Here is a 23,775-nt window from a genome sequence, read left to right as displayed (position 1 = left end):
CCCCGTTCAGAACAAACTCATTAAAATAACATCAGTGTGTTGTTCGCTCTACATTGAGACAGTGTTAAGTATAGAAGGGAATGCAATGAGGAGCAGGGAGAAGCGTGGACATCAGTGCACTGATGGAGGTCCGAGCAGGCTTCTGCTTCCCAGACACGGCCAAGTCATTAAATTACGTTTAATGACAAGGCTCGATTGCCTCAAACGAAACATTTCACTCAAAAGCCTTTAACAAAAGCAAAAGGAACGGAACACACAGGAACCATCTAGCATTCTGCAAAACTCCGTCTGACGAAACGTTTCCTCGGCTTCTGTCGACAAACACTCTTCAAACTAAAACCTTTCGACCTACATTGATTACAAAAAACACGTCCTGTGTAGAGTGACAGTTACACTGGAATTTTATGACATAATCAGAGTGTGGGAAAGTGCCCCATTGGGTGAAGCATCTGTAGGCCGGTGGTTACCGAAATCAAGCCGAAGGTGGCGTCATCCAGCAGGTTCTCAACGGACCGGGACAGCGCCTTGCTGGGGACACTAACCTGGAGAAGGGAGGCGTCAGTAGCAGACCTGGAGAGAGGAACCGAGGGATTTACAAAGGAAAAGGCATGACGGAATAAGAAAACACCAGAAAATGAAACTTTGGTTAAACCACGGCGTTGCTTAAAGAGAAGTCTTAAAGAGAACGGTCTTGAGGGAGCAACGTTTGAAGTATCAACCAACCAATCCCGAGATGCTCCATGAAAAGTTAAACTTAAAATGTTAATGGACTGATGAAGCAGAATGACTGAAGGCAACTTCTTTCTGATTTTCCCAACCACTGTGTTCTTCTTGCAAATAAGCAATGTACTAACACGTAACGATGGGGACAGTGAGTGCAACACCCAGGCTATAGCTTGACACCCAGGCTACAGCTAGAACCAACATTATCTGGTGTCAACCGCTTCAAATCTGGTTTGCCACTACAGAAGCCAAATATCACATTAAAACACCTAAAGGTGCATTTTGACATTTTTGGCCACTGGTTAAAAATTACATTTATTCTTGGCATCAGTATGAATAAATTGTGATTCTATACCGCATACATTCTTCCCCAACCCAAACACCAACCCCTACCCAAACACCAACACAAAAACACACACTTTATTTGAAGCGGATGAAAAAATATCCCCTATGGAAGAAATTAACAGTGAAATAAGGCAAAGAGACACGCGTTTCGCGGCTAGGTTTTATGGGGATTACGGCATGCCACATTTCATTTAAACCATCCGATTTTCAACCTGGAATTTAATGCAGTGGTATTAAAGTGAATCCACTTACATATTATGCAAAAGCAAACAGCCCGTTACATGTCGAGCCCAAAAAGGGAGGTTAAGTTAAGTTGTTTGTAATAAAAAACAAAAAAATCCCAGAGCGCATCTCCAACACCTCTGACCGAGCCGCGCTCCGACGCACCCCATGAATAACCGTTCGGGGCAGCAGAGTTAACAACCCGCTGTCAGCAGCCATCCACAGTGGCGCACGTCCGCACGCACTGTGTCTCCGGGTGACAGTTGGGTGACAGTTGGGACACCGAACGAGCGGACAGCAACGGTCCTCTGATGGAGTAGGTTGGCTCTGTGGTTATAGAAATGCATTTCGCACTGTACGTTTAAAACGGCCTGCGTCGCAAATGATATACTACACACTATACACCCTTATAAAGGGACCACACGTCACAGGGCTGTATAAGGCCCTGGTCAGAAGTCGTGCCTTAAATAAGAATAAAGGCAGCCATTTGTGACTCAACCAAGTAAAGGAGTGCGAGGCAGAGTTAATTAATCGGTTTGAATAATCCTGCAGCCCTTAAAAAAAAATAAAAAATCAACAAAGCAAGTTAAGACCTGCAACTCATTAAAAATCTCTGCCAGCTGAAATATGCTCTGTGATTTTAAGATTCACTTCATTTTTTTTGGTTAAATAAACTCAACTGTGCTCGGTATTTGGCTCCATGCAAGCTGAGCAGACAGTGTGACTGCATGAAAGTGGCCTATTCCCACTCTAGTAAAGACGGAACATCAGGAAAATGACAGGTCTGGCGAAGGGAGAATTACAAATTTAGGAATAGCTATGGGCTCGGAACATTAACAGAAGGAACCGTCCCGTGAGTCATATTACCCCCGGATATAAAGACACATTTGTAGCCAACGGGAGATATATTTGGATTGCAATTCAATGGAGCACCATAAAAACAAACATTAAAACATGATTTAACTATATTTGTGGAAGGTCTCTGGCCACCATTAAATACATACTTTAAATGCATACATCATAAAGTATTGGGGAGCAATTTTCTATGTATAATGTTTTCAGAGGTCCATCTTGTTCCCATTTTCATGGCAACATTACGTCTGTATGTCTGTGAGCAGCAGTGTACATCCCTGGTTAAAGAGGAAACCGAAGGCAGAGCAACCCATTACATTACCATTATCTGGTATTACAAAGTACAAAGATCAGCCAAATCTGTGCCGTTTACTAGCGATTTTGGGAGACTATATTATAGGCCTATTGCTGTTCCCTCCGAAAAGCTCTCTGGCGCATCAGCTCAACCAGGAATCCTTACGCGCCTGAAGGAGCACATACTGTGTGAGCAGCATTCAAACCCTGGTTTTAAATTACACATTTCTGAGTGTTTAAATATTTTTAGTTTTTTAATTGTTTGCTAAATGTTTGCGATTTGTTGACATAACCGACCAGCGACATGATTTCCTGTTTGTTGGACAATCTGAATCTAAAATTGCTTTGGCATTCTTGTGATATGATTGAAATTCATTAGTACCATTACATTTTATCAACCACACAATTTTTCTGCCCCTAATAGTTTCCTTGAATGAATCTCATCCAGGCAAATCTTTCAATGACCTATTTCATATAAATGGTCACTCGCATTCTATTTCTTTCATAAATCACAGGCTCTTCAAATCAAAATGATTTTGTGTCTCCATCTACAGCATCTATTGTAACTATAGTGGATTATTTCAGAAGTTATACGTTTGACAGTTGTAATTAAAAAAATATTCCTTGAAACGTTCACGAGAAGATTAATTCTAAGGCGAACTTGTGGGATATTAAGAAGACAGATCACGCATAGATCGTGCATATTTAGTGTGGCTTTGATTTACGATCACATTGAAGGCCCACACGTTGCTTTCATTCCGTTATCATTCTTGCCCATGATATTGTAGTTATTTATCAGGCAAGAATACTCTAGAATGATTCTGCCTTCGCATTCTGTCACACCAGGACTGAACACGGCAGCACAGTCACTCCAATGTAGTTGTTGCTCCTAGATGAAAAACTGGTAAATAATGGATCCATGAAAAATGTAATACATACAGTATAGAGTTACCATGACCGTGACTGAGAGGACAGTAAAGTAACTGCCTAGTGTTTCCTGACGTCTAAAAAATACAAATGAACATTACTTACATTTCAATGTTTTCCTTTCAAAGAAGTCGTAAATAATTGTCTTAAAAAGCAGCTTTTTACTGTATGAATGGTCTTAGTGTATACTAGTCATAAATAAACAGGTCTCACAGACTGATATTCCAGTTCTGAAAGCAGAACAGCCTTTTATCTTAGGCACAATCTGTGGAAGAATAATGCAGTATAAGGGTATTAATATGAGTGAATAAATGTATACAGATTGTATGTACAGTGGGGAGAACAAGTATTTGATACACTGCCAATTTTGCAGGTTTTCCCACTTACAAAGCATGTGGAAGTCTGTAATTTTTATCATAGGTACTCTTCAACTGTGAGTGAAGGAATCTAAAACAAAAATCCAGAAATATCACATTGTATAATTTAAATAATGAATTTGCATTTTATTGCATGACATAAGTATTTGATCAGAAAAGCAGAACTTAATATTTGGTACAGAAACCTTTGTTTGCAATTACAGAGATCATATGTTTTCTGTAGTTCTTGACCAGGTTTCCACGCACAGCAGCAGGGATTTTGGCCCACTCCTCCATACAGACCTCCAGATCCTTCAGGTTTCGGGGCTCTCGCTGGGCAATACGGACTTTCAGCTCCCTCCAAAGATTTTCTATTGGGTTCAGGTCTGGAGACTGGCTAGGCCACTCCAGGACCTTGAGAAGCTTCTTACGGAGACACTCCTTAGTTGCCCTGGCTGTGTGTTTCGGGTCGTTGTCATGATGGAAGACCCAGCCACGACCCATTTTCAATGCTCTTACTGAAGGAAGGAGTTCGTTGGCCAAGATCTCACGATACACGGCCCCATCCATCCTCCCTTCAATACGGTGCAGTCGTCCTGTCCGCTTTGCAAAGAAGCATCCCCCAAAGAATGATGTTTCCACCTCCAATGCTTCACGGTTGGGATGGAGTTCTTGGAGTTGTACTCATCCTTCTTCTTCCTCCAAACACAGCGAGTGGAGTTAAGACCAAAAAGCTCTATTTTTGTCTCATCAGACCACATGACCGTCTCCCATTCCAGAGGACATGCGCTGGCATGAGCAGGGGGACCTTGAGAGCACTGTAAGATCTTAATCCATGACGGCGTAGTGTGTTACTAATGGTTTTCTTTGAGACCGTGGTCCTAGCTCGGTCCAGTCGTGTAGTTCTGGGCTGATCCCTCACCTTCCTCATGATCATTTACGCCCCATGAGGTGAGATCTTGCATGGAGCCCCAGACCGAGGGAGATTGACCGTCATCTTGAACTTCTTCCATTTTCTAATAATTGCGCCAACAGTTGTTGCCTTCTCACCAAGCTGCTTGCCTATTGTCCTGTAGCCCATGCCAGCCTTGTGCAGGTCTACAATTTTATCCCTGATGTCCTTACACAGCTCTCTGGTCTTGGCCAGTGTGGAGAGGTTGGAGTCTGTTTGATTTAGTGTGTGGACAGGTATCTTTTATACAGGTAACAAGTTCAAACAGGTGCAGTTAATACAGATAATGAGTGGAGAACAGGAGGGCTTCTTAAAGAAAAACTAACAGGTCTGTGAGAGCCGGAATTCTTACTGTTTGGCAGGTGATCAAATACTTGTCATGCAATAAAATGCAAATTAATTATTTAAAAATCATACTATGTGATTTTCTGGATTTTTTTTTTTTATTCCCTCTCTCTCACAGTTGAAATGTACCTATGATAAAAATTACAGACCTCTACATGCTTTGTAAGCAGGGAAATATGCAAAATCAGCAGTGTATCAAATAATTGTTCTCCCCACTGAATGTACTATAAACTGCATTGTAAACATGTACTATTTTGAGTAAAGAAAAACTGAGAAAGGTGTGTGTAATGTTTCGCAGAGTTGAAGTTAGACCTGAAAGACCTGACATATGGGCCTTTCCAAGGACGAGGTGGGAGACACACCCTGCATTTATGTGAAAGAGATCAGCCAAGTAACCAACTGTGTGCATGAGTGGAACGTTTCTAGGACAGAGCGTGGACTAGCAGGCTGGGTCAGCAGGGTGAGCATGGAGAAATGCAGACGGTGTTAAGAGTTAGGTAGGCTTCACTTCTGCCAGTTTCTCAGAGACAGAGGCCCAGCTGCCTAGGAGTGATGAAGCACCCAAGGTCATGGGGTTACATCAGAGCCTAGTAGAATCTCCTAGAGCAAGTTGAAGTAATGAAAGGGAGGAACAGTAGGAGGGGTTTGGTGGTTTGTATCAGTGTATATTAGATGTGTGTTTCTTACTTGTCTGTGCAATCCTTCTTTATTTCCATACTTTCTGCATGTCGGTACAAACTATTGCCTGCAAGCTTGTATTACATAATAAACTCCGGAGGCAAGGAAAATACTTGGATCCGTGTGGTCATTGTGTGCTCCATTGTTCTGACTTGTCCCTCGACACCAAGGGTACGAAGTTGGCCAGAAACAAAGTTCAGTTCCTATAACATTACTGAGTATTGTGCTTTCAAAATGGTAAGCGTGTCAATGAATCCCTGATGAACTATTCATTCAGAAGACTAGCAGTCACAAAGAAATGCCTACGTGCAGAAAACATTTGCTTTGGAGCCTTTATTTTGTCCCCACAAATCAAAGACATGTCAAAGTGATTTCTTATTTTTGGAATTACTGGATCACCACCCATTCAAAGTTTGGAAGCATGACAACTAACAGCATATATTGCTCAAAAAACCTGTATATACTGTTCAGCATTAATGGTGCCTTCACCGATGTGCAAATCACCCTTGTCACATGCACTAATGCACCCCCATGGATGCTGGCTTTTGAACTGTGTGTGGATAACAAACCCGGATGGTCCCTCTCCTCTTTAGTCCGGAGGACGCGGTGTCCATGACTCCCAAAACTTATTTTAAATGTTGATTTGTCAGACCACAGGACAGTTTGCACTTCGCCTCAGTCCATCTTAAATGATATTGGGCCCAGAGAAGTGTTTCTGGATCTTGTTTATAAACTGTTTATTCTTTGCATGGCCAAGTTTTAACTAGCATTTGTGGATGGAGCGAAGTACTGTGTTCACAGACAGTGGTTTTCGGAAGAGTTCCTGAGCCCATGCAGTGATGTCCACTACAGAATCTCACAGAGTGGTGAACCCCTCCCCATCCTCACTTCTGACAGACCAATCCTCTCTGGAATGATCTTTTCATACCCAATCATGTTACAGACCTGTTTCCAATTAACCTAATTATTTGTAAGATGTTCCACCAGGTTCTTTTTTTTAGCATTACACAACATTTCCAGTCTGTCACAGCTTTGTTTGAAACATGCTGCTGGCATCAAATTCAAAGTGGGCAAATATTTTTCAAGAAACATTTCTCAGTTTCAACATTCGATATGTTGTCTATGTGCTACTTTCTATTGACTATAGGGTTTAAATGACGTGCACATCAGCCTCCCAACATTTTCGGAAACAGGGTTGTACAATAAGGGGAAAGACAGCATTTCGCTTCCAAATATTGCTACGAGCAGGAAAAACCCTACGCCCCCCCTCTGCTTGGGTAACTTTTATTACCACACCACTATAAGAGCCTGACTCAAAGTCTGGCTCGTGCTGCGATGCAAGGGCCTTTTCTGTTTTTTCCTGTCCGCCCAACTCTTGCCACGAATCCTCAACTTAATTCCCAGTCTTTTTAATCAATATCTGAGATAGGCCAGCGCGTCTACTCGAACGATGACAAAAGACTTAAATACTATAGTGAAACTTTGCAATAACTGGGAATGGGGTTTTCACCTTCCTCATCCATTTTGTCTTTATGTTCCCAGCCCATTTGCGGAAACGGCACCCGTCCCTGGTCAAAGGAAGTACTATTTATTGGCACGTAGGGAACACGTCGCCATTCGCCACACGGTTACACCCAGGGCTCGTTCTGCTAGTGGCTCCGATTTCTCTCGCGGTTGAACAGCCTTTATTGATATTAAAGGTTAATTACAAATTACGGCTAATTGTAATGGGCTGGTTGTTGTGTATGAGAACGCCTGTTCAGGGTTTAGGGAGGAATTGAAGGTTTTGGGATGACCCCATTATATCTGATATAATCCAACCAGGCCATATTTAACCCATCAATCACTGAAACCCCTCAGTATTACTGTGGAATTGAATATGACTACTCGCCCCTGGGAGATATAAACAGTCAGGGAATTTGATGCATTGTGTAAAAATATATATTTTTTAAATCCAATGGGACCTAAACTCTCTTCTTGTTTGGCCCCCCCTAAGCCTTGGTCATTCAGTGACATACAGGTGGGCATTGGGAGAGTGCAGAAGATTCATTCCGTCAAGCCATGTGACCCAATATTCTGGTGCACTTTAATAGGGGACGAAAAACTATCGTCACATCAAAATAGTGAATCCAACGCCCAGACAAACAACCTGAAATAAAAGCGGAGGATGTATATCAAATGCCCTGGTTATTGTTTGATATCGTATTTGGAGCATTGAACAATGTTGTGATATTCACATACATTTCTTAAAAACCCATTTGATGAGATGGGTACGCCCAGCCCAGACTCCTACACGGGTCATTATTTTGGGAGCCGCGGCCTGCTGCCGATATTAATTCCCAAACCCACACCAGCCTACCCATTACTGGCCAATTACCTCTGCCTTCAGCTTATGTTTTTATGACTGTGTTTACCTTAAATCGGTCTATATATGAAACGACATGTCATCCCAACATGTCATCCCGTATCCTTCCACCGCAGCCTCATCCGTGGCCACGGCATTAGCCTAACTACAGTTACAAACTCGGGCCCTCATTGCAAAGACACAAAAGTCTGACTCGAATGCCACTTCCAACTAGCAGCCAAAAGTATTCATTGTTGAACCATCAATCCTTTAAAACCCACAGTTAAATGAACTAAGCCAGCGTAACCCGGGGAGCTGCAGCAGCCAGGACGGCGCAAAGCGGGTGGGTTAACATTAGCCAAAACCTGTCCGGAATAAGCCCAAAGTGTTTCTACAGGCTTAAGCACGCTCACCCTCAGCTTGCCGCCAGCGAGGATAACAACACCCACGGTTTCAGTTGAACCTGCCGGGCAACCGCGGGTTAACCTCCCTCCAGGCTGCACGCCGGCCCCCTCGTCCAACGGTTGTAGAGAGGGGGCGGGCGAGGAGTGGCCTCTCCAGACACGTACGATCACACGCAGAGCGCGGTTCACCTTGCAGCGTTAGCACCGAAACGGCGTTGAAGGAGGACCATCACAGCCGTCAGATCCGCTGAAGGGGAGGAGGCGATGAATAATTCCATCACCGCGCGGCGACGTGGCATGTACAGCCCGTAAGAAAAACGGCTGACGGAGCAGCGTAGCAACCATCCGCATACCAATGAATCCCTCAGCTCCGCGTCCCCAATGGCACCCTATTCACTGCATAGGACACCACCATGGGCCAGGGGCCAAAGGGCACTTAACAGGGGGGACAGGGTGCCATTTGGGACACAGGCAAAGTGTGACGGCAGTTATTTCTACTATTAGAGAAGGGAAACAGGCTGCTAGGCACCATTGAGGAAATGTTAAACTGCCTGGTGAAAGGAAATACACCTAAGGAGAAAAATAACATTTATGCATCCCTACTGTAGAAGTATAGGGGCTGAGATGTGACTGGGTAAGCGGTAGAACGCTCGCCAAATGGCATCCTATTTTCTGTGTAGCACACTACTTTGAGTCCATGAGACAGTCCCTGAAAATGTGAAGGTTATAGCGATGCAGCGATGGTGTGTTTTCCTGTGCGTTATCAAGCCTTTTCTTTCATCATACCATCTAATTAATTTCTACCGCAGGAATTCTACCCTATTCAGAAAGGTACTGCTCACTTAAGCCATTTATCACATATCATTGGAAAGCTTAGATTCACAGCCATCTCAGACAGGTTTGGTTAAACGTTCAGGTCAAGGGGACTTATAGCGATTACTTATGAGAAACTGCTTTGAAAGGGAAACCCTGACACCTTGCCTACATACATCTTAAAATGTTCACAGGGATGTAAAATATACAACCACGAGGCCGGGGGGGGGGCATATAAAGATGCTAAATGATTCTAATGCAGTAAGAATGTTCCAAAAAAAGGCGTAGAACCAACTTGTTCCTAAAAACGTTCAAGGCACCAACAAATTCTGAAATGTACACTAGTGGTCCGAGGTCAAAGATCCCTTGACCTGAAGTCAAAGACGGTTTCTCGTGGACAGATATGAATCTTCTGACATTGTTTGCACTGAACAGTATAAATTCCCTACTGGAAGAAATTATCAGGACGAATTGACAAAAGAATAGAGTGGCAACAGACAGAAAGTTACCACGGCTATCACAAAAAAATGGGCCATGGCATATTTGGACCAGGTCCGTGGTTAGTAATTAGAACCACAGACCAACTAAAAAGGGTCAAGACTGGTCCAATAATAATGAGGCTGGGAGGGCACTTGCATGTGTCTACGCGTCCTTCCTGGTGTGGTTGCATAACAACCATCAATCACTGGTTGATGAGGAATGAAGCCTCTTATAAATTACACCCATGTTGCACGTTCAGCTGGCCACTAACAAACACACACACACACACACACACACACAGTTAACTGCTTAAGACTGTTCACACGGTTCTGCAGTGTGGGTGGCTGTTATATCACCACTGATTTCACAGACCGGTAAAAACAAACAAACAGAACAAATATAGCCATGGTCAGCTCGCCTTAGCCTCCTTTCATTGATCAGGGTTATTCTAATCAGTGTAAAAAAGAAACAACAACTATAAAACTGCCCACGATTTAACAGTCTTGGTCGCTGCGCGGCGTGTACGGTCCAACACCGGACAAGGTTATCTCACATCCACATTGTGATCGATACTGCCCCTGCCTTCACGCTACAGTATAATACATTGTAAATAATGTCAGTCAGCAGTACGTAGTCCATAACAGGCTAATATTGCCTGAGAAATTAGACAACTGGAACTCTGCAGGACATTAGACAGACAACTCATGCCATGACCGGATCACACCCAGTTGACAAGATGACCTACATATTTCTGGACTGATTAAAAAAAAAAATGCGAGAATATTGCGTCGTGGAACAAAGGCCAAATATCCTCAAACCACACCTCATAAAATGATGTTGTAGCCCTGGAATAGTATAATCGAAGGCTTGATGATTAGAAAGTTTTAATGGGTGGGGTGTTATCAGCGATTTGGTTCAAATACATGGAATGGCAGGGGTTCTTCAATCTCATTAACTGGTTCAAGTAAAATGCAGTGAAATAGCATTTACCCCGTTCAGACATTCTCCATTTGTAGATATTTTTGACACTGAATGTTATTATATCTTGCTGCGCTCGCAATCTTTTCTTCCTATCGTCAAGCTTTGTCAGCGTGTTAAAATCTCATGGGGACTGAAAACTGAAAAGTGTATTTACATATTATTTAAATCTTATTACAATTAAAATGTTGGTTGGAAAAAATATATATAATTGTGTTTCATATACTATAATAGCTCTATTACCCAAGCTGACGCCGCTGGGTCCTGACACTGTACACTGGGTTAGTGCTAGCTTATGGCACCCGAGAGGGCAGTCCCAGACCCTGATAGAGTACGGCTCCACCACGAGGCTAGGAGTTCAAATCCTGGTCATGGCACACTGAGAGCTCCTGGTGCCCTGGCATAGGCTCAGCACCGTTCCAGGTTTTGCAGGTCGGACGCCGGACAGAGTGGCCTTCTGTCCACCCTGACCTGGTGTAGTTCAGGGTCTCTCTTCACCATAGGAACCGTCACTATGGTTACTCGCACGCCAAGAGCCTCAGCTAGGAGGACGGAAGGGGCCCGAAACAGACATTATCACCGGACAGACAGTTATTTATGATTTCGGGGTTCGGGCCAGGCTCGCAGAAGCAAAGGGACTGGACGTTGACCTTTAAGTCAAAAAGACAGTCCCCGTTTAACCGTTGCTAGTTGAATGAACAGCGTGCCGTGTAAATCCCAGATGTGACGCTTTGAGTCCTCAGGTCCGGGACTACTGCAGTGAATGAAGGAACCATGAATTCCTCTCACGTGAGGCCAACGTTCAGCGGGCCGAAGCACAGCCGGGTTACGCAGCAAGAAAATGATCCGAAACACCCACTAGTCACGCTCAAGTCTGAATCAATGCGAATCACACCCGCTAGTCTGACTGATCCGAATCACACCCGCTAGTCTGACTGATCCGAATCACACCCGCTAGTCTGACTGATCCGAATCACACCCGCTAGTCTGACTGATCCGAATCACACCCGCTAGTCTGACTGATCCGAATCACACCCGCTAGTCTGACTGATCCGAATCACACCCGCTAGTCTGACTGATCCGAATCACACCCGCTAGTCTGACTGATCCGAATCACACCCGCTAGTCTGACTGATCCGAATCACACCCGCTAGTCTGACTGATCCGAATCACAACCGCTAGTCTGACTGATCCGAATCACACCCGCTAGTCTGACTGATCCGAATCACACCCGCTTTGTGGATTTCGTTGTGTGGTACTAATGGAGTAGACAGCAGACTTCCTGATGCAGTTTGATCATAACAAGGGCTCCGTTGAAAAGTCCCCACCCTGATTTACTGTAGGTATGAGGGTTTGTATTTGCACTGTTCTTTTGACACCAAAGCCAACGTGTGTGTGTGTGCTAAAGAGCTCTAATTTTCTTTCCTCTCACCAAAGCACCCGCTTCCAATTTTAGTGGCAGTGCCGTTTAGCAAACTCCAGATGCTTTGTTGGTTGCTTTAAAATAAAAAGGTATTTTTTCCAGACAACCTTTTCAAATAGGCTTCTGCGTGGAGGTGGCATCTAATCATAGATATCTCTCATCAAAGCCCAAAGCCCAGACTGCCCTCTATTGGCGAACAGAGGTGTTTCACCCATAACATCCTGATTCATGATCACATGCAAGGAAGCCGTTTCATCTCTCATCTTGATGCATTAAATCAGTCAAAAAGTTTGCAAAGAGGAACCGATAGGAAGATAGCCAGAGGAGCTACTACTTCAATGCATGCATTTTTACTCAGCGCTGTTCCTGCTATGTCAATTAAATGTAATGCTTTCGCTTCTGACAGCCTCAATGTTCCTGTTATTTTGGCCACTAGAATATTAAAAACGTGTAAATATAGAGGACATTCCCCTTGTAGGCTTTTCAGCACAGGCATATTTCTTCACTTCAAAACCTCGTTATACTTTAATGAGAAAACGCTTGCATCTTTTCAATCGACAGCTCTTCTATCGCTTTCTCCCCAGCAGCGAGCGCAGGCACGTAAGGACTGAGAGAATGGTACTGAAGCAGGAAGTCTGGCTGTGTGATAGGCAGCCCTGGACAATTTGGCCGGTTTACAATTTCATCTGCTTTCAATTACTTTTCAAGCAAAAGCCAGCCATTACCGGATAACTGAAATCCTGCTGGGAATACATGTGAGGTTTTACTTCTAGCTTCACTTTCACCTGACCCCCCCCCCCCCCCCACCCCCTCCTGTCATTTCTCCCCCTGACCCCCCCCCCACCCTCCTCCTGTAATTTCTCCCCCAGCCCGACCCCCACCCTCTGACATGGACACAGTGTAAGAGGTATCGAAAGCACTGTCAGACCGTGTCCCGTATGGCACCCTGGTACGCCACTACCACTACCACTGGACCAGCACCCAGAAGGAGGCACAGCCGGATTGATTTGGGACCGGCGACTCAACGACAGTTCTATGGTGTCTGTCTGCCCAGGTGTGAACGCTCAGCTCAGTCTGTAAGTGGCTGTCTGTCCAAGTGTGAACGCTCAGCTCAGTCTGTAAGTGGCTGTCTGTCCAAGTGTGAACGCTCAGCTCAGTCTGTAAGCGTCTGTCTGTCCAGGTGTGAACGCTCAGCTCAGTCTGTAAGTGTCTGTCTGTCCAGGTGTGAACGCTCAGCTCAGTCTGTAAGTGGCTGTCTGTCCAAGTGTGAACGCTCAGCTCAGTCTGTAAGTGTCTGTCTGTCCAGGTGTGAACGCTCAGCTCAGTCTGTAAGTGTCTGTCTGTCCAGGTGTGAACGCTCAGCTCAGTCTGTAAGCGTCTGTCTGTCCAGGTGTGAACGCTCAGCTCAGTCTGTAAGTGTCTGTCTGTCCAGGTGTGAACGCTCAGCTCAGTCTGTAAGTGTCTGTCTGTCCAGGTGTGAACGCTCAGCTCAGTCTGTAAGCGTCTGTCTGTCCAGGTGTGAACGCTCAGCTCAGTCTGTAAGCGTCTGTCTGTCCAGGTGTGAACGCTCAGCTCAGTCTATAAGCGTCTGTCTGTCCAGGTGTGAACGCTCAGCTCAGTCTGTAAGCGTCTGTCTGTCCAGGTGTGAACACTCAGCTCAGTCTGTAAGTGGCTGTCTGTCCAGGTGTGAACGCTCAGCTCAGTCTGTAAGTGGCTGTCTGTCCAAGTGTGAACGCTCAGCTCAGTCTGTAAGCGTCTGTCTGTCCAGGTGTGAACGCTCAGCTCAGTCTGTAAGTGGCTGTCTGTCCAGGTGTGAACGCTCAGCTCAGTCTGTAAGTGTCTGTCTGTCCAGGTGTGAACGCTCAGCTCAGTCTGTAAGTGTCTGTCTGTCCAGGTGTGAACGCTCAGCTCAGTCTGTAAGTGTCTGTCTGTCCAGGTGTGAACGCTCAGCTCAGTCTGTAAGTGTCTGTCTGTCCAGGTGTGAACGCTCAGCTCAGTCTATAAGCGTCTGTCTGTCCAGGTGTGAACGCTCAGCTCAGTCTGTAAGCGTCTGTCTGTCCAGGTGTGAACACTCAGCTCAGTCTGTAAGTGGCTGTCTGTCCAGGTGTGAACGCTCAGCTCAGTCTGTAAGTGGCTGTCTGTCCAAGTGTGAACGCTCAGCTCAGTCTGTAAGCGTCTGTCTGTCCAGGTGTGAACGCTCAGCTCAGTCTGTAAGTGGCTGTCTGTCCAGGTGTGAACGCTCAGCTCAGTCTGTAAGTGTCTGTCTGTCCAGGTGTGAACGCTCAGCTCAGTCTGTAAGTGTCTGTCTGTCTGTCTGTCTGTCTGTCTAGCACCCTGGGGGGGAGACTTGGGCCTGGGTTCGCGTGAATATAGTGTACCAGGGCTTTTCAGGAGCTTGACGCTCAAAACAAACCCTGTGTTAACCAGCGCAGACGCAGTACGGCTTCCGCAATTCTAGGAAAACTGCATGAGGTGAAATGCATGGCGTTTGTTTCTGTTTTAAGTTAAACAGTATCAGGTGCATTTCAACTTCAAACCAGAGCACAAGAACAAAACAATAAGAACAAAATATGATCGTCTCGATGGTTTCGTAATCTGTGAGTGGCACTTATCTTGACATCATCACAAACAACAAGAACAACAACAACAACAACACCATCACTACTGTGTCTACATACTCTGTGAGCTGCAGGTGTTGCCCGAGGGAGTTCAGGAAGTCCTCACTCCCCCCCTGGTGGAAGTGCAGGGCCGGTAGCTCAAGGCCTCGGACGGTGAGCACCAGGTAGGCCCACCCCTCCTCCTTCACCCTGACGGAGACCAGGTCACCGATGCTGAACTCCAACTGGGGCGCCCGGCACGGCGGTCTCCTCCGGGGCACTTCGACCGGGTCACGGCAGAAAGCTGCAGAGAAGGGAGCAGGGCTGAGGCACACACGTGTGTGTGGGAAGCGGCACATCCATCCGTGCACAGACGTGTGTAATCCTTTTTAATTTCACCCGCTTGACATTTAAATGTCTGGAGAGCAGAACGCAGCAGGAGGTCTGATTAATCCCCCAGAGGCCAGCCGGGAGAAGATTGATGGCGGTCTCATTTGTACCGTGGGAAAACTCAAGCAATTAGTGTCCCTCCTCCAACCAACGTAATCATGGGCGCCATAAAAAGCTAAAACATCCTTCGGAACAAGAGAGAGACAGTTTACAGACATGGGAGCTGTGGCATTCCAGCCAGAGGGGAACAATTGAAAGAGGGAGATAAGAAAGTTAGGGTGTGTGTGTGTGGGGGGGGGGGGGGGGGGGGGGGGCAAGAGAAGGAGGTGAGCGTAAGGGGGAGATATGGAACGAGATGGAGTGAGAGGCTGCTTAGAATAAAACGCTGAACAGCCATCGAACCGCATTGCCAAAGAAAACGAAGACGGGCCTGAAACGTTTGGCTCTTGAAACGAGGGGCTTTCCTTTTTGGTTGGTCTAGAGAGCAAGTGACACCGCCAATCATCTGCGGCACATTTATTAAGCGTGCGTACACAAAAATGTGTGTGTAAACCACGCGTGCCACCATTTATACGCAAGGAGTGGGATTTATCGACATGAACATCGGCGGATGTTTGTAGACTCAAGCACAGCCACGATCACGTGTACGCACTGCGCCAAGTGGGAAAATAACGGAGCCGCTTCTGAATTGTATACCCGGCCTAACGTGGAACGCACATTTTCCAAACGCCTGAATAAAAATGTTCTGAGAAATAATTGCTTTGATTTCAGCGTTTTTCCATTGTTCCTCTTCATGCAGCGTTTCTTAATGGGCCTCGATAGGTCCTGGGACTTCAACACGGCAGTTCATATGGAATGAAAAGAATCCACGTAATGATTTCGCCTTACACCAATGGTGTAGAACCATTGTGGAACTGTTATAACAGATTGTGATTCTCCAGTGTGATTTACCACACGCTGCATGTCAGAAAGCACATTGCTGAGTCAGACCGGAGCTATTTGCAGGAAGTACAGTGTCTCGGGCAGATATTGTTCTGATGTTTTCTTTCCTTTAAACGCATATTACAGAGGTAGAATAAGATGAATAAATGCCATTCCAGTGCACATCCAACTGCCACCCCACTTGGTTTTAGTCCTGAGGGCACAGTCCAATAGGACCTTGCCAGTCAGAATGAGACAGTGGATAAATGCCAGCTAAACTAACACGTCCAAACCTTCGCTAACCAGGTGGGAATCGAGGGAACTGTCATTTATTTGCCATGTGTGGCTTGCTAAAACTATCAGCGGTATAGCCAACACCCATATCGACATAAAAGCACCATCCCAACAAAAGTATTTTAACAGGAGACACTTCCACTCAATTTGCAAGTGATATGAGTAGGAGACGCTGCTGAATGTGAAGCTGGTGCGATGGAACGTTAGACTGGTTCATTCTGCAGAACCACAATGATTGAATTCTTATTGAGGCTACATTAGAGAGCTGTTGAGGGTGGAAGGCATATTGGTAATTGTTGAACAGTCATTTGAAGAACAGAATATTGCCCAGCGCTAAAGACACTTATATACGTGTTCTCTTTAGCTAAGTTTTTATTGCTAGTGAGCTGCAAGGAACAAATGAATGATTATGGCATGAATTTAATACGTTACACTAGGTCAATCACAGAAACATTTTATGTTTCTCACAGGCTTAAAAGGATGATTTTGACCATACGTGGTTAATTAGCACTACAAAATGCAAATAAGCCAAGTTGTGCACAAGCACTGAGCTTAAGAATTATCTGCATTTATTAGCGCTCACCACCTACGACGCGTGCACGATGTTTGACAAATCCCACTTTTCCATCCATACGACCTCTTCCGGATTTCTGTTCAGAAGTACAAAAGGTAGATTGTCTCCACGCAACATGGATACATGAGGCCCCTGATAAGGAAACCAAGTGAAACGGCTATCTCCAGAGGAACCACGCCAAAGCAAACGTCAGTGACCACGCTCTCAATGACATTCCCCGATTGAACGGAGGCAAAGGCCCATCCTGTTCCTCAACTGCAGACGTCCTTCTCCGTCCAGGCAACGCACTTGTGCTAAATTCGGCTAGCTGGTCAGTTCAGTGATTACATGACTTCAACACACCGCATCGTCCAGTCGGGTTAAATCAAACACAAAGGGCCTGCTGCAGAGCAGGACCGGGGCTGCTTGCCCCAGGTCCGACTGCGTGTTCTGCTCTACTAGTCGCGGCTCCGCGTAACGACCCCCTGCCCTCACTAACCTCCTTCACAGTTTGCTTTCCTGAATTGGACAGTGTGGACCATGTCCCACTCTGTCTCACAGCTCAGCTGGCGATCCAGCCCCTCTTGGGGCCCTTCTCCGGGAACACACCTCTGACCCGGGCTCCTGCCCTTGATCGGGCCCCACTCAAACACGGAACTAGACTCCTGGGCGAGGGAGAAAGAAGACAGGCATACTCTGAGTCAGACAAATAGGCATTGGTATTTATACACAGGCAGTCAAGTTCAGGCTGGCTGCCTGACCGACTGCCTAGCTGGTAGGCTGACTGACCGACTGCCTAGCTGGTAGGCTGACAGACCGACTGCCTAGCTAGAAGGCTGACTGACCGACTGCCTAGCTAGTAGTAGAGAATGATGTTTCATTCATATTTTAGTCACTTAGCAGATGCTCTTATCCGGAGCGAAGTACGTTTAATACAAAGACATATGCTGTGTGTACAAGCAAAGGCTTAGAAACACTGTGAGATAGATGTGTTTTGACAGAAAAAGAGAATGGGGATGTTTTCCCCCCACAGATAACTGAACCGGCAGACTTTCATCTGTTCCGAGCCACTGAGAGCTGCGGGTTCGTATGAAGAGATAATCTAGCTATACCTGCTTTCATCCAGACTGGTCTGAACCATTTGAGATTCAGGATAGACTTCTCGTCTTTTGTTTTACTGCCACATATCAGAATATTTATTTAGTTCAGAGATTATTGGAATTCAGCCATCCCAGCGCAGCAGTAGAGGCGGAGAGCCAGACATTAAATGGTGCTCCTCTCTGTCACATTATCAAGGTGAGTGCAGCCTGATTGACGTTTGACCATTGTCATCAATCTCTCGGGAAAAGACGGAAGTATCACCATGGATACAGCCAAGCCAATCGATTATTCGTCATCATCAGCTGCACCCAGTTCACCTGGGTTCAACGCCACAAGATCAAATCAACGTCTGATGGGACCAACATTTAACGTGACCGACGCCACTGTTGGATACCACAGGATTAGCAGAGAAAATCAGACCAGGAAATTAAGTTAGAAGCTGTCTGTAATTCTTAAATAATGCCTGAAATAATACAATAAGAGCAAGGCAATCATGCAACGTTTTCACTTTGATGAAAACCCATTTGTAATTTGAATGTAGCCTGATAGCCAGCCCGGCCTTTGTGGCTTATCTGTGCCAAACATGCACCACCGAGGGCTTCTGTTTCAATGCGGCGTAGTCGAGTCCATAATTACTGAACCCAGAATGAAGTTGTTGACTGTAACGAGAACAACTTGAAACGACAGCACCAGCCAACATTTGTGGCTCAGCCAATTAGCAATGTTCCTATGTGAACATCCTACCAGATTTGATGGCTTCTACTCTCGTCCCAGACTATTACATTCGATAGGGTCTAACCTTGGCAGCGCACAGCATGGCAGACCGTCCATTGTCCTCAGTGGGTTTATATTCCACCACTATGTCTCCATCCTGGTGGAAATTAAAAGCAGAAATGTTAGTCTGATCTATTAGAGATAATAAGAGGAGCTTATATTACATTCCTTATTTCAATTCCATATTGAAGCGCCATATTAACCTACCTTTTCTAATAAACGCAGGCAACCTGAAATGAGAGAGTCCTGTTCCCCACCACTTTCTGGGTTGTTGTGTATAAAAACTCCATCAAGCTCATACAGAACCTGAGAAAAAAAAATTGACTTAATATTTTTATTGTCTGATTAATCAAAATCGAATGTTGTTTTAGTTAGTTTTACTAAATTTCTTCTGATGGTCAGTTTTGCCAATGTCAAATTATTTTCAGGAAATTCATGTTTTGGCCAGAAAGTTAGGTCTGGTGGCTCAACAGACTTCCTGACAACTTTCAGTTCAAAACATTTTGCATGACTTGTTTTTAGCGCAGTAAATTACGTTGCAACAAGGTAAACATATCACACTAAACTTCCCGATTACATGACAGTGAAAGGATTCTGAAAATCGACAGAAAAATGCTCATGACTAACTTAAAAGCTACTAAATCTAGTTTTCAGCTAGTTCTACACTACTCGGCCAACTGGACAGACTAATTCCGCTTTCATAACTAAGGTAGGTAGCTAACTAGCTAAGCTAGATACTTTACTATAGTTAGCTGTCAAGTCTCGGCAGTTTCTCTGGTGTCAGACAATGGGTTTTCGTAAACGACAACTGTAACAAAGTTATTTGGGCTGAAATCAGCTCCTCTCAAAGATATATACGTAGAGAGGACTACACAGCACGTTAAAAAAAAAAACGTGTCTTAGCTAAATGTTTCTTTTCTCAGCACCTTGGAACCAGCCGAAGACGCCATATCCCCCAGTCGCAGTTAATGTTTACGGTGACGTGGGCTGCTGCTGACGTGCTTCCAGCTGTTTTGAGTATTTGGGGAGGGGGTGGCTCCTGGATCTTTGATAGGTTCAATCTAAACCCGCAATTCAGCCGAGAGCTTTTTCCACCAGCTTTCACTTCTGTAAAAATATGCAGTTATTGAAATTTACGGCTGTGGGTGTAGTGCACTTTGTACTTTTATTTGTTGGTCATGATGGTAGCCTATTCCTCAGCACGTGATTCATTTATTTTGGCCGAATATTTAAGACTTTGGACTTATAGCGCTTTCAAATAAGGGAAATCTGAAAAGGCATGTGTCCTAGACTGGTACAGTCATGCTTTCGCACATGTACCACTGAAGCATGGGTTCAAATCCAGTCCCCTGCTCTGTCATAAAACTCTCTGCTATCTGCCAAGTCATACAATTCATTTGTGACTCCCTGAATACGTGGGTCTGGGCTACGCAATTAGACATGGGCTTTGCAAGTTTGTCAGCAATGGCAATCATGTCCACTGAGCTTGTCTAAGTTGGGTGTTTAGTTTATTTGACTAAAGGGCGCGAAAGGGCCATTGTGAGGGACGAGGAGGAAATAAATTGCTTGGTCTGGTAAGTTAGAAATGCCATGGTTGTTTTATGGTCCCAGTTCACCTCTGGAGTTAACAGGTGAAGTCTTTACATTTCACTTTAAAAGCCATACCTTTTACTTTACTTACTCCATTGCAGTAATAGTACATTGGTATTCTAGTTGTAAACCTTGTAAGTGGTAATAAAGTGCATTCTCATCCTGTGTGGCTTTGTTGGATAAGCATTTCGCTTGCAAAAGGGTTGTGGGTTCAGTTCCCCCAGGGGGCAGTATGAAAAAGGTATGAAATTGGATGCAAATTGCCCTAGATTAGAGCGTCTGATAAAATGACAAATATTTATTATAAATGAAGGTTATTCACCAAGAGTTTTAGTTGATATGGTTTGTAGTTTCCTCTGCAGTACTGTCCAGTTTAATAGGAATGGATGGTGAAATAGCCTCAGCAAGTTCCCAAGGGAACTCATTCCTCAACTCTCCTCATCCCTCCCTGTCTTTCCTCGTCTCTCTTTTCTCCTCTCCTTTCTGTCCTCTCTCTCCTCATCTATCCTCATCTCTCCTCTCTCTTTCTCCCAGCGGTGAGCGGAGAAAAACATTTCCCTTCCCCTTTTTCTTAATACTGATGAATAATTTACTGCATCTCGTTTGCACTTTATATCAAATTAAAGCTGGAATTGCTCCATTTACAGACAAGCCTTTACGTCTGCCTCGTCTGGCTCCGGGAATAGCTCTTTGTTTTCACAGAAAGAGAGAGAGTGAAAAGAGAGAAGGGGAGAAAAAGGAGAAATAGAGATAGATGGGGGGGGGGGGGGTGGAGAAGCCATTACTGGCCATTATGAGCCTAGTGTCTCTGGGGAGGCAGAAGAGGCCTCTGGGATGGGCTTGAGGAACATTGTGTATCACTTCCTCATAAACTGTTCTCACTCACCAGTCAATGTGTTCCTACTGCAGGCTACGCTAATAACGGCCTAAGTGTAAGTAGATACAGTGTGATGGATTGCTTGGTCTACCAGTCACTTCAGAACAAACCCGGCGAGGTCCGGTCAGTGTTAGTGGCATGACAAATAACTGGTATTATCTCCATGGCGCTCTTCCGCACGTACACATCTCACACGCAAAACACACACGCACGCACAATTACCTGTTTGTTTTAGAACATAGATCCCTGTTTTCTGCATTCTGTGTTAAGTGTGGGTGAACTGCTCCGGGAAACCCAGTGACATGGTTTGATTGAACACCTTGATATGTGTTCACAGTTCCCATTTGTTTTTCCTGGTGTGATGTTGCCACCCAGTGGTCATACGTATTATTAGCTTCTAATATTCCCATCAGTGTTTCATTGTTCTGTTTCCACGGGCAGCCCAAATTTTATATCATTTTCCCCCTAATTGGCCTTTTGAATAATCACGTGTCTTTTCACATCAAATATTTTTCAAAGTCGGACTGATTGGTCAAATGGCCACATTTGGAAATGCAACGTGTGTTTTATTTGCTTCTGATGATATCGTATATACTGTTAATATTTTAAGTTAAAATATAATCTCAGGGACATGAAAATATGAAAATGTCATCGCCTTCAACGTGTTATGACTAACACAGACAAAGCCTGTGCAACCAGAAGACGGTCATCTTAGAATATCAATGGCATTAATCACAAAGATTTTCTACCTGGTGCCTTCCCTGCAGGCCAACAGAATCCCTGTAAAGCTATAGAAGACAGACACAGTAATTATAACTTCCACACTACTGTTGTGGATCTTTAAATCCAATAATTAAGAAAGCCTGGTGTTGTGAAACATATCGATGAAAAGAATCCCATTCTGGGTGCCGACAGCCATAAAGGACACCTTCATAGCATTCAATGAGGGATCCAGGCTTTACCAAATCAACAACCTTATTGACCAGCATGATATGCAGGACAGCAGGCAATATTTCAGCACCAGAAGCGCATCAGTGTTTCAATTTAACCTTTAAGAACTTATAAGTACATTTAGGATGGACATTAGATGTGCAATGCAAATGTGCAAGTCATATAAGATAGCTTTGAAGTTAAATCAGTGCTCTAGTTTTGCAACAAAAAAAGGATTGAAAATGTCTAACTGAAATATTTTGGATCTTTATGGTTGGAAAGCAGGTTGGCTTTCGCTTGGGAAACCTGAAGCGTTCATTGTACATTTCAGTCATTTAGTAGAAGTTCCTCTATATACCAAATCTAGGGTACATACGTTTCAGCTTGTCAAATCGAGGATATTAACGAGCAACCTTTTGGATACTGACCCAACACTGTTAACCGGAAATGCCCTTTGCAGAAGGAAATGTGGTGTGCTTGTTTTGACGGCAGTGCCATGGGTGTTGGTGGTAATGTTTGCAATATGGTTTTCACCGGCTATAGGTATTTTCGGGGTGGTTTGTGGGTGTGGAGTTCTATGTCATTTTAAATTCATAGTGCTGATGCCTGCCTTACTGCTATTGACATGACTGGGGCTTTAGGGTTTATAAGGTACAAATGGTAGAAGAATTTACCACTTATACCATTAAAGCCTACACCTTTTGAAGTTAGAATGGCGTTTTGCCCTTTATTAACAGCTAAAGACTATGTTTACACAGGAATGTTTTCCCACTGAGGTGCATGGCCTAGGGAAATGCATCAGGATTTTTCTTCTAAACAAATACTGCCGAATCAAACCTTTTTAAGCCCGACGTGTGACAATGAAAGGCCAATAATACGCGAGCACACCTTATCACTGATACCCTGTCGTCCTTCAGCAAAGCTGGACAACGGGTGCATCAATCAGTCTGGGCAAAAATAACTAATAAAAGCAAGCTAAACCTTGACATGAACCACTGGTTCATCTGTCAGAAACCAATATATAGGGGCAGTGAAACGATCTGGGTAACCTGAATAGAGGGGTATCGACATGTGTACAGGCTTTGGTTGCTAACTAAGACCCTGGCTTCCACGAGTGAGAGGCAGTAAGTCCGTGTGTGAATGTGGGCCTATTATTTGAATGTTGCGAGCGTTAGTGTCCACTGCCTGCAAAGTGAATAGAGACCTATTAGCATTCTGCTAACACCGTCATAGCTCAGCGCCAGCCTGAGTAGCATCCTTAAAAGGCTGTTATTTAGGTTTCAGCTGGCCCCTCCAGAGAAGAGACTAGCAGGGAGGAAGAGCAACCCATATCAGATCATGTTTTCTGCCGAGGGACTAGAGATTGAAGTTAGCTATCTAGCCAAATCTGGTGCCATTACATTTAATATGACTAAATATATTTTAATAAAATAAATGTTTGATACATTCCAGGTCTGTGATGTGAATTAAAGGGATTGTAATGACACAGGAAATTTAAATTGTGGATGTGAAGTGAGTGGGACTCTGATCATTAACCTAAGTCATTGAAAATTAACAAGCATGGCTACCTAAATAGGAAAGCACTATCACCAAATCTTAGTGTTTAAATGTC

At 44.6% G+C, this 23,775-nt stretch overlaps 1 protein-coding gene across 4 annotated transcripts in view; it reads right to left on the bottom strand.

Moving 5' to 3' along the window:
• Positions 1-20,109, bottom strand: part of LOC105023123 (TBC1 domain family member 15) — a 46,001-nt gene extending 25,892 nt beyond the window's left edge. Inside the window, exons 1-6 of one of the 4 annotated variants that reach the window (XM_029114439.2) lie at positions 19,693-20,109; positions 18,974-19,072; positions 18,792-18,863; positions 17,391-17,556; positions 14,815-15,037; positions 468-570 (exon numbers count right to left, since the gene is read on the bottom strand). In XM_029114439.2, the coding sequence (XP_028970272.2) occupies positions 468-570; positions 14,815-15,037; positions 17,391-17,556; positions 18,792-18,863; positions 18,974-19,072; positions 19,693-19,716 (687 nt within the window). In that variant the 5' untranslated portion in view covers positions 19,717-20,109. Of the gene's footprint in view, positions 1-467; positions 571-14,814; positions 15,038-17,390; positions 17,557-18,791; positions 18,864-18,973; positions 19,073-19,504; positions 19,654-19,692 lie in introns of those variants that run through there. The other 3 variants (XM_034287775.1, XM_034287774.1, XM_029114440.2) reach the window with 3 other exon arrangements.
• Between the last annotated feature and the right edge of the window lie 3,666 nt (positions 20,110-23,775).

Source organism: Esox lucius, chromosome 18 (assembly GCF_011004845.1).
Source record: "Esox lucius isolate fEsoLuc1 chromosome 18, fEsoLuc1.pri, whole genome shotgun sequence".
NCBI lineage: Eukaryota > Metazoa > Chordata > Actinopteri > Esociformes > Esocidae > Esox > Esox lucius.
Note: the sequence above shows the minus strand (reverse complement) of the source record. Positions and strands in the feature narration are given on the sequence as shown.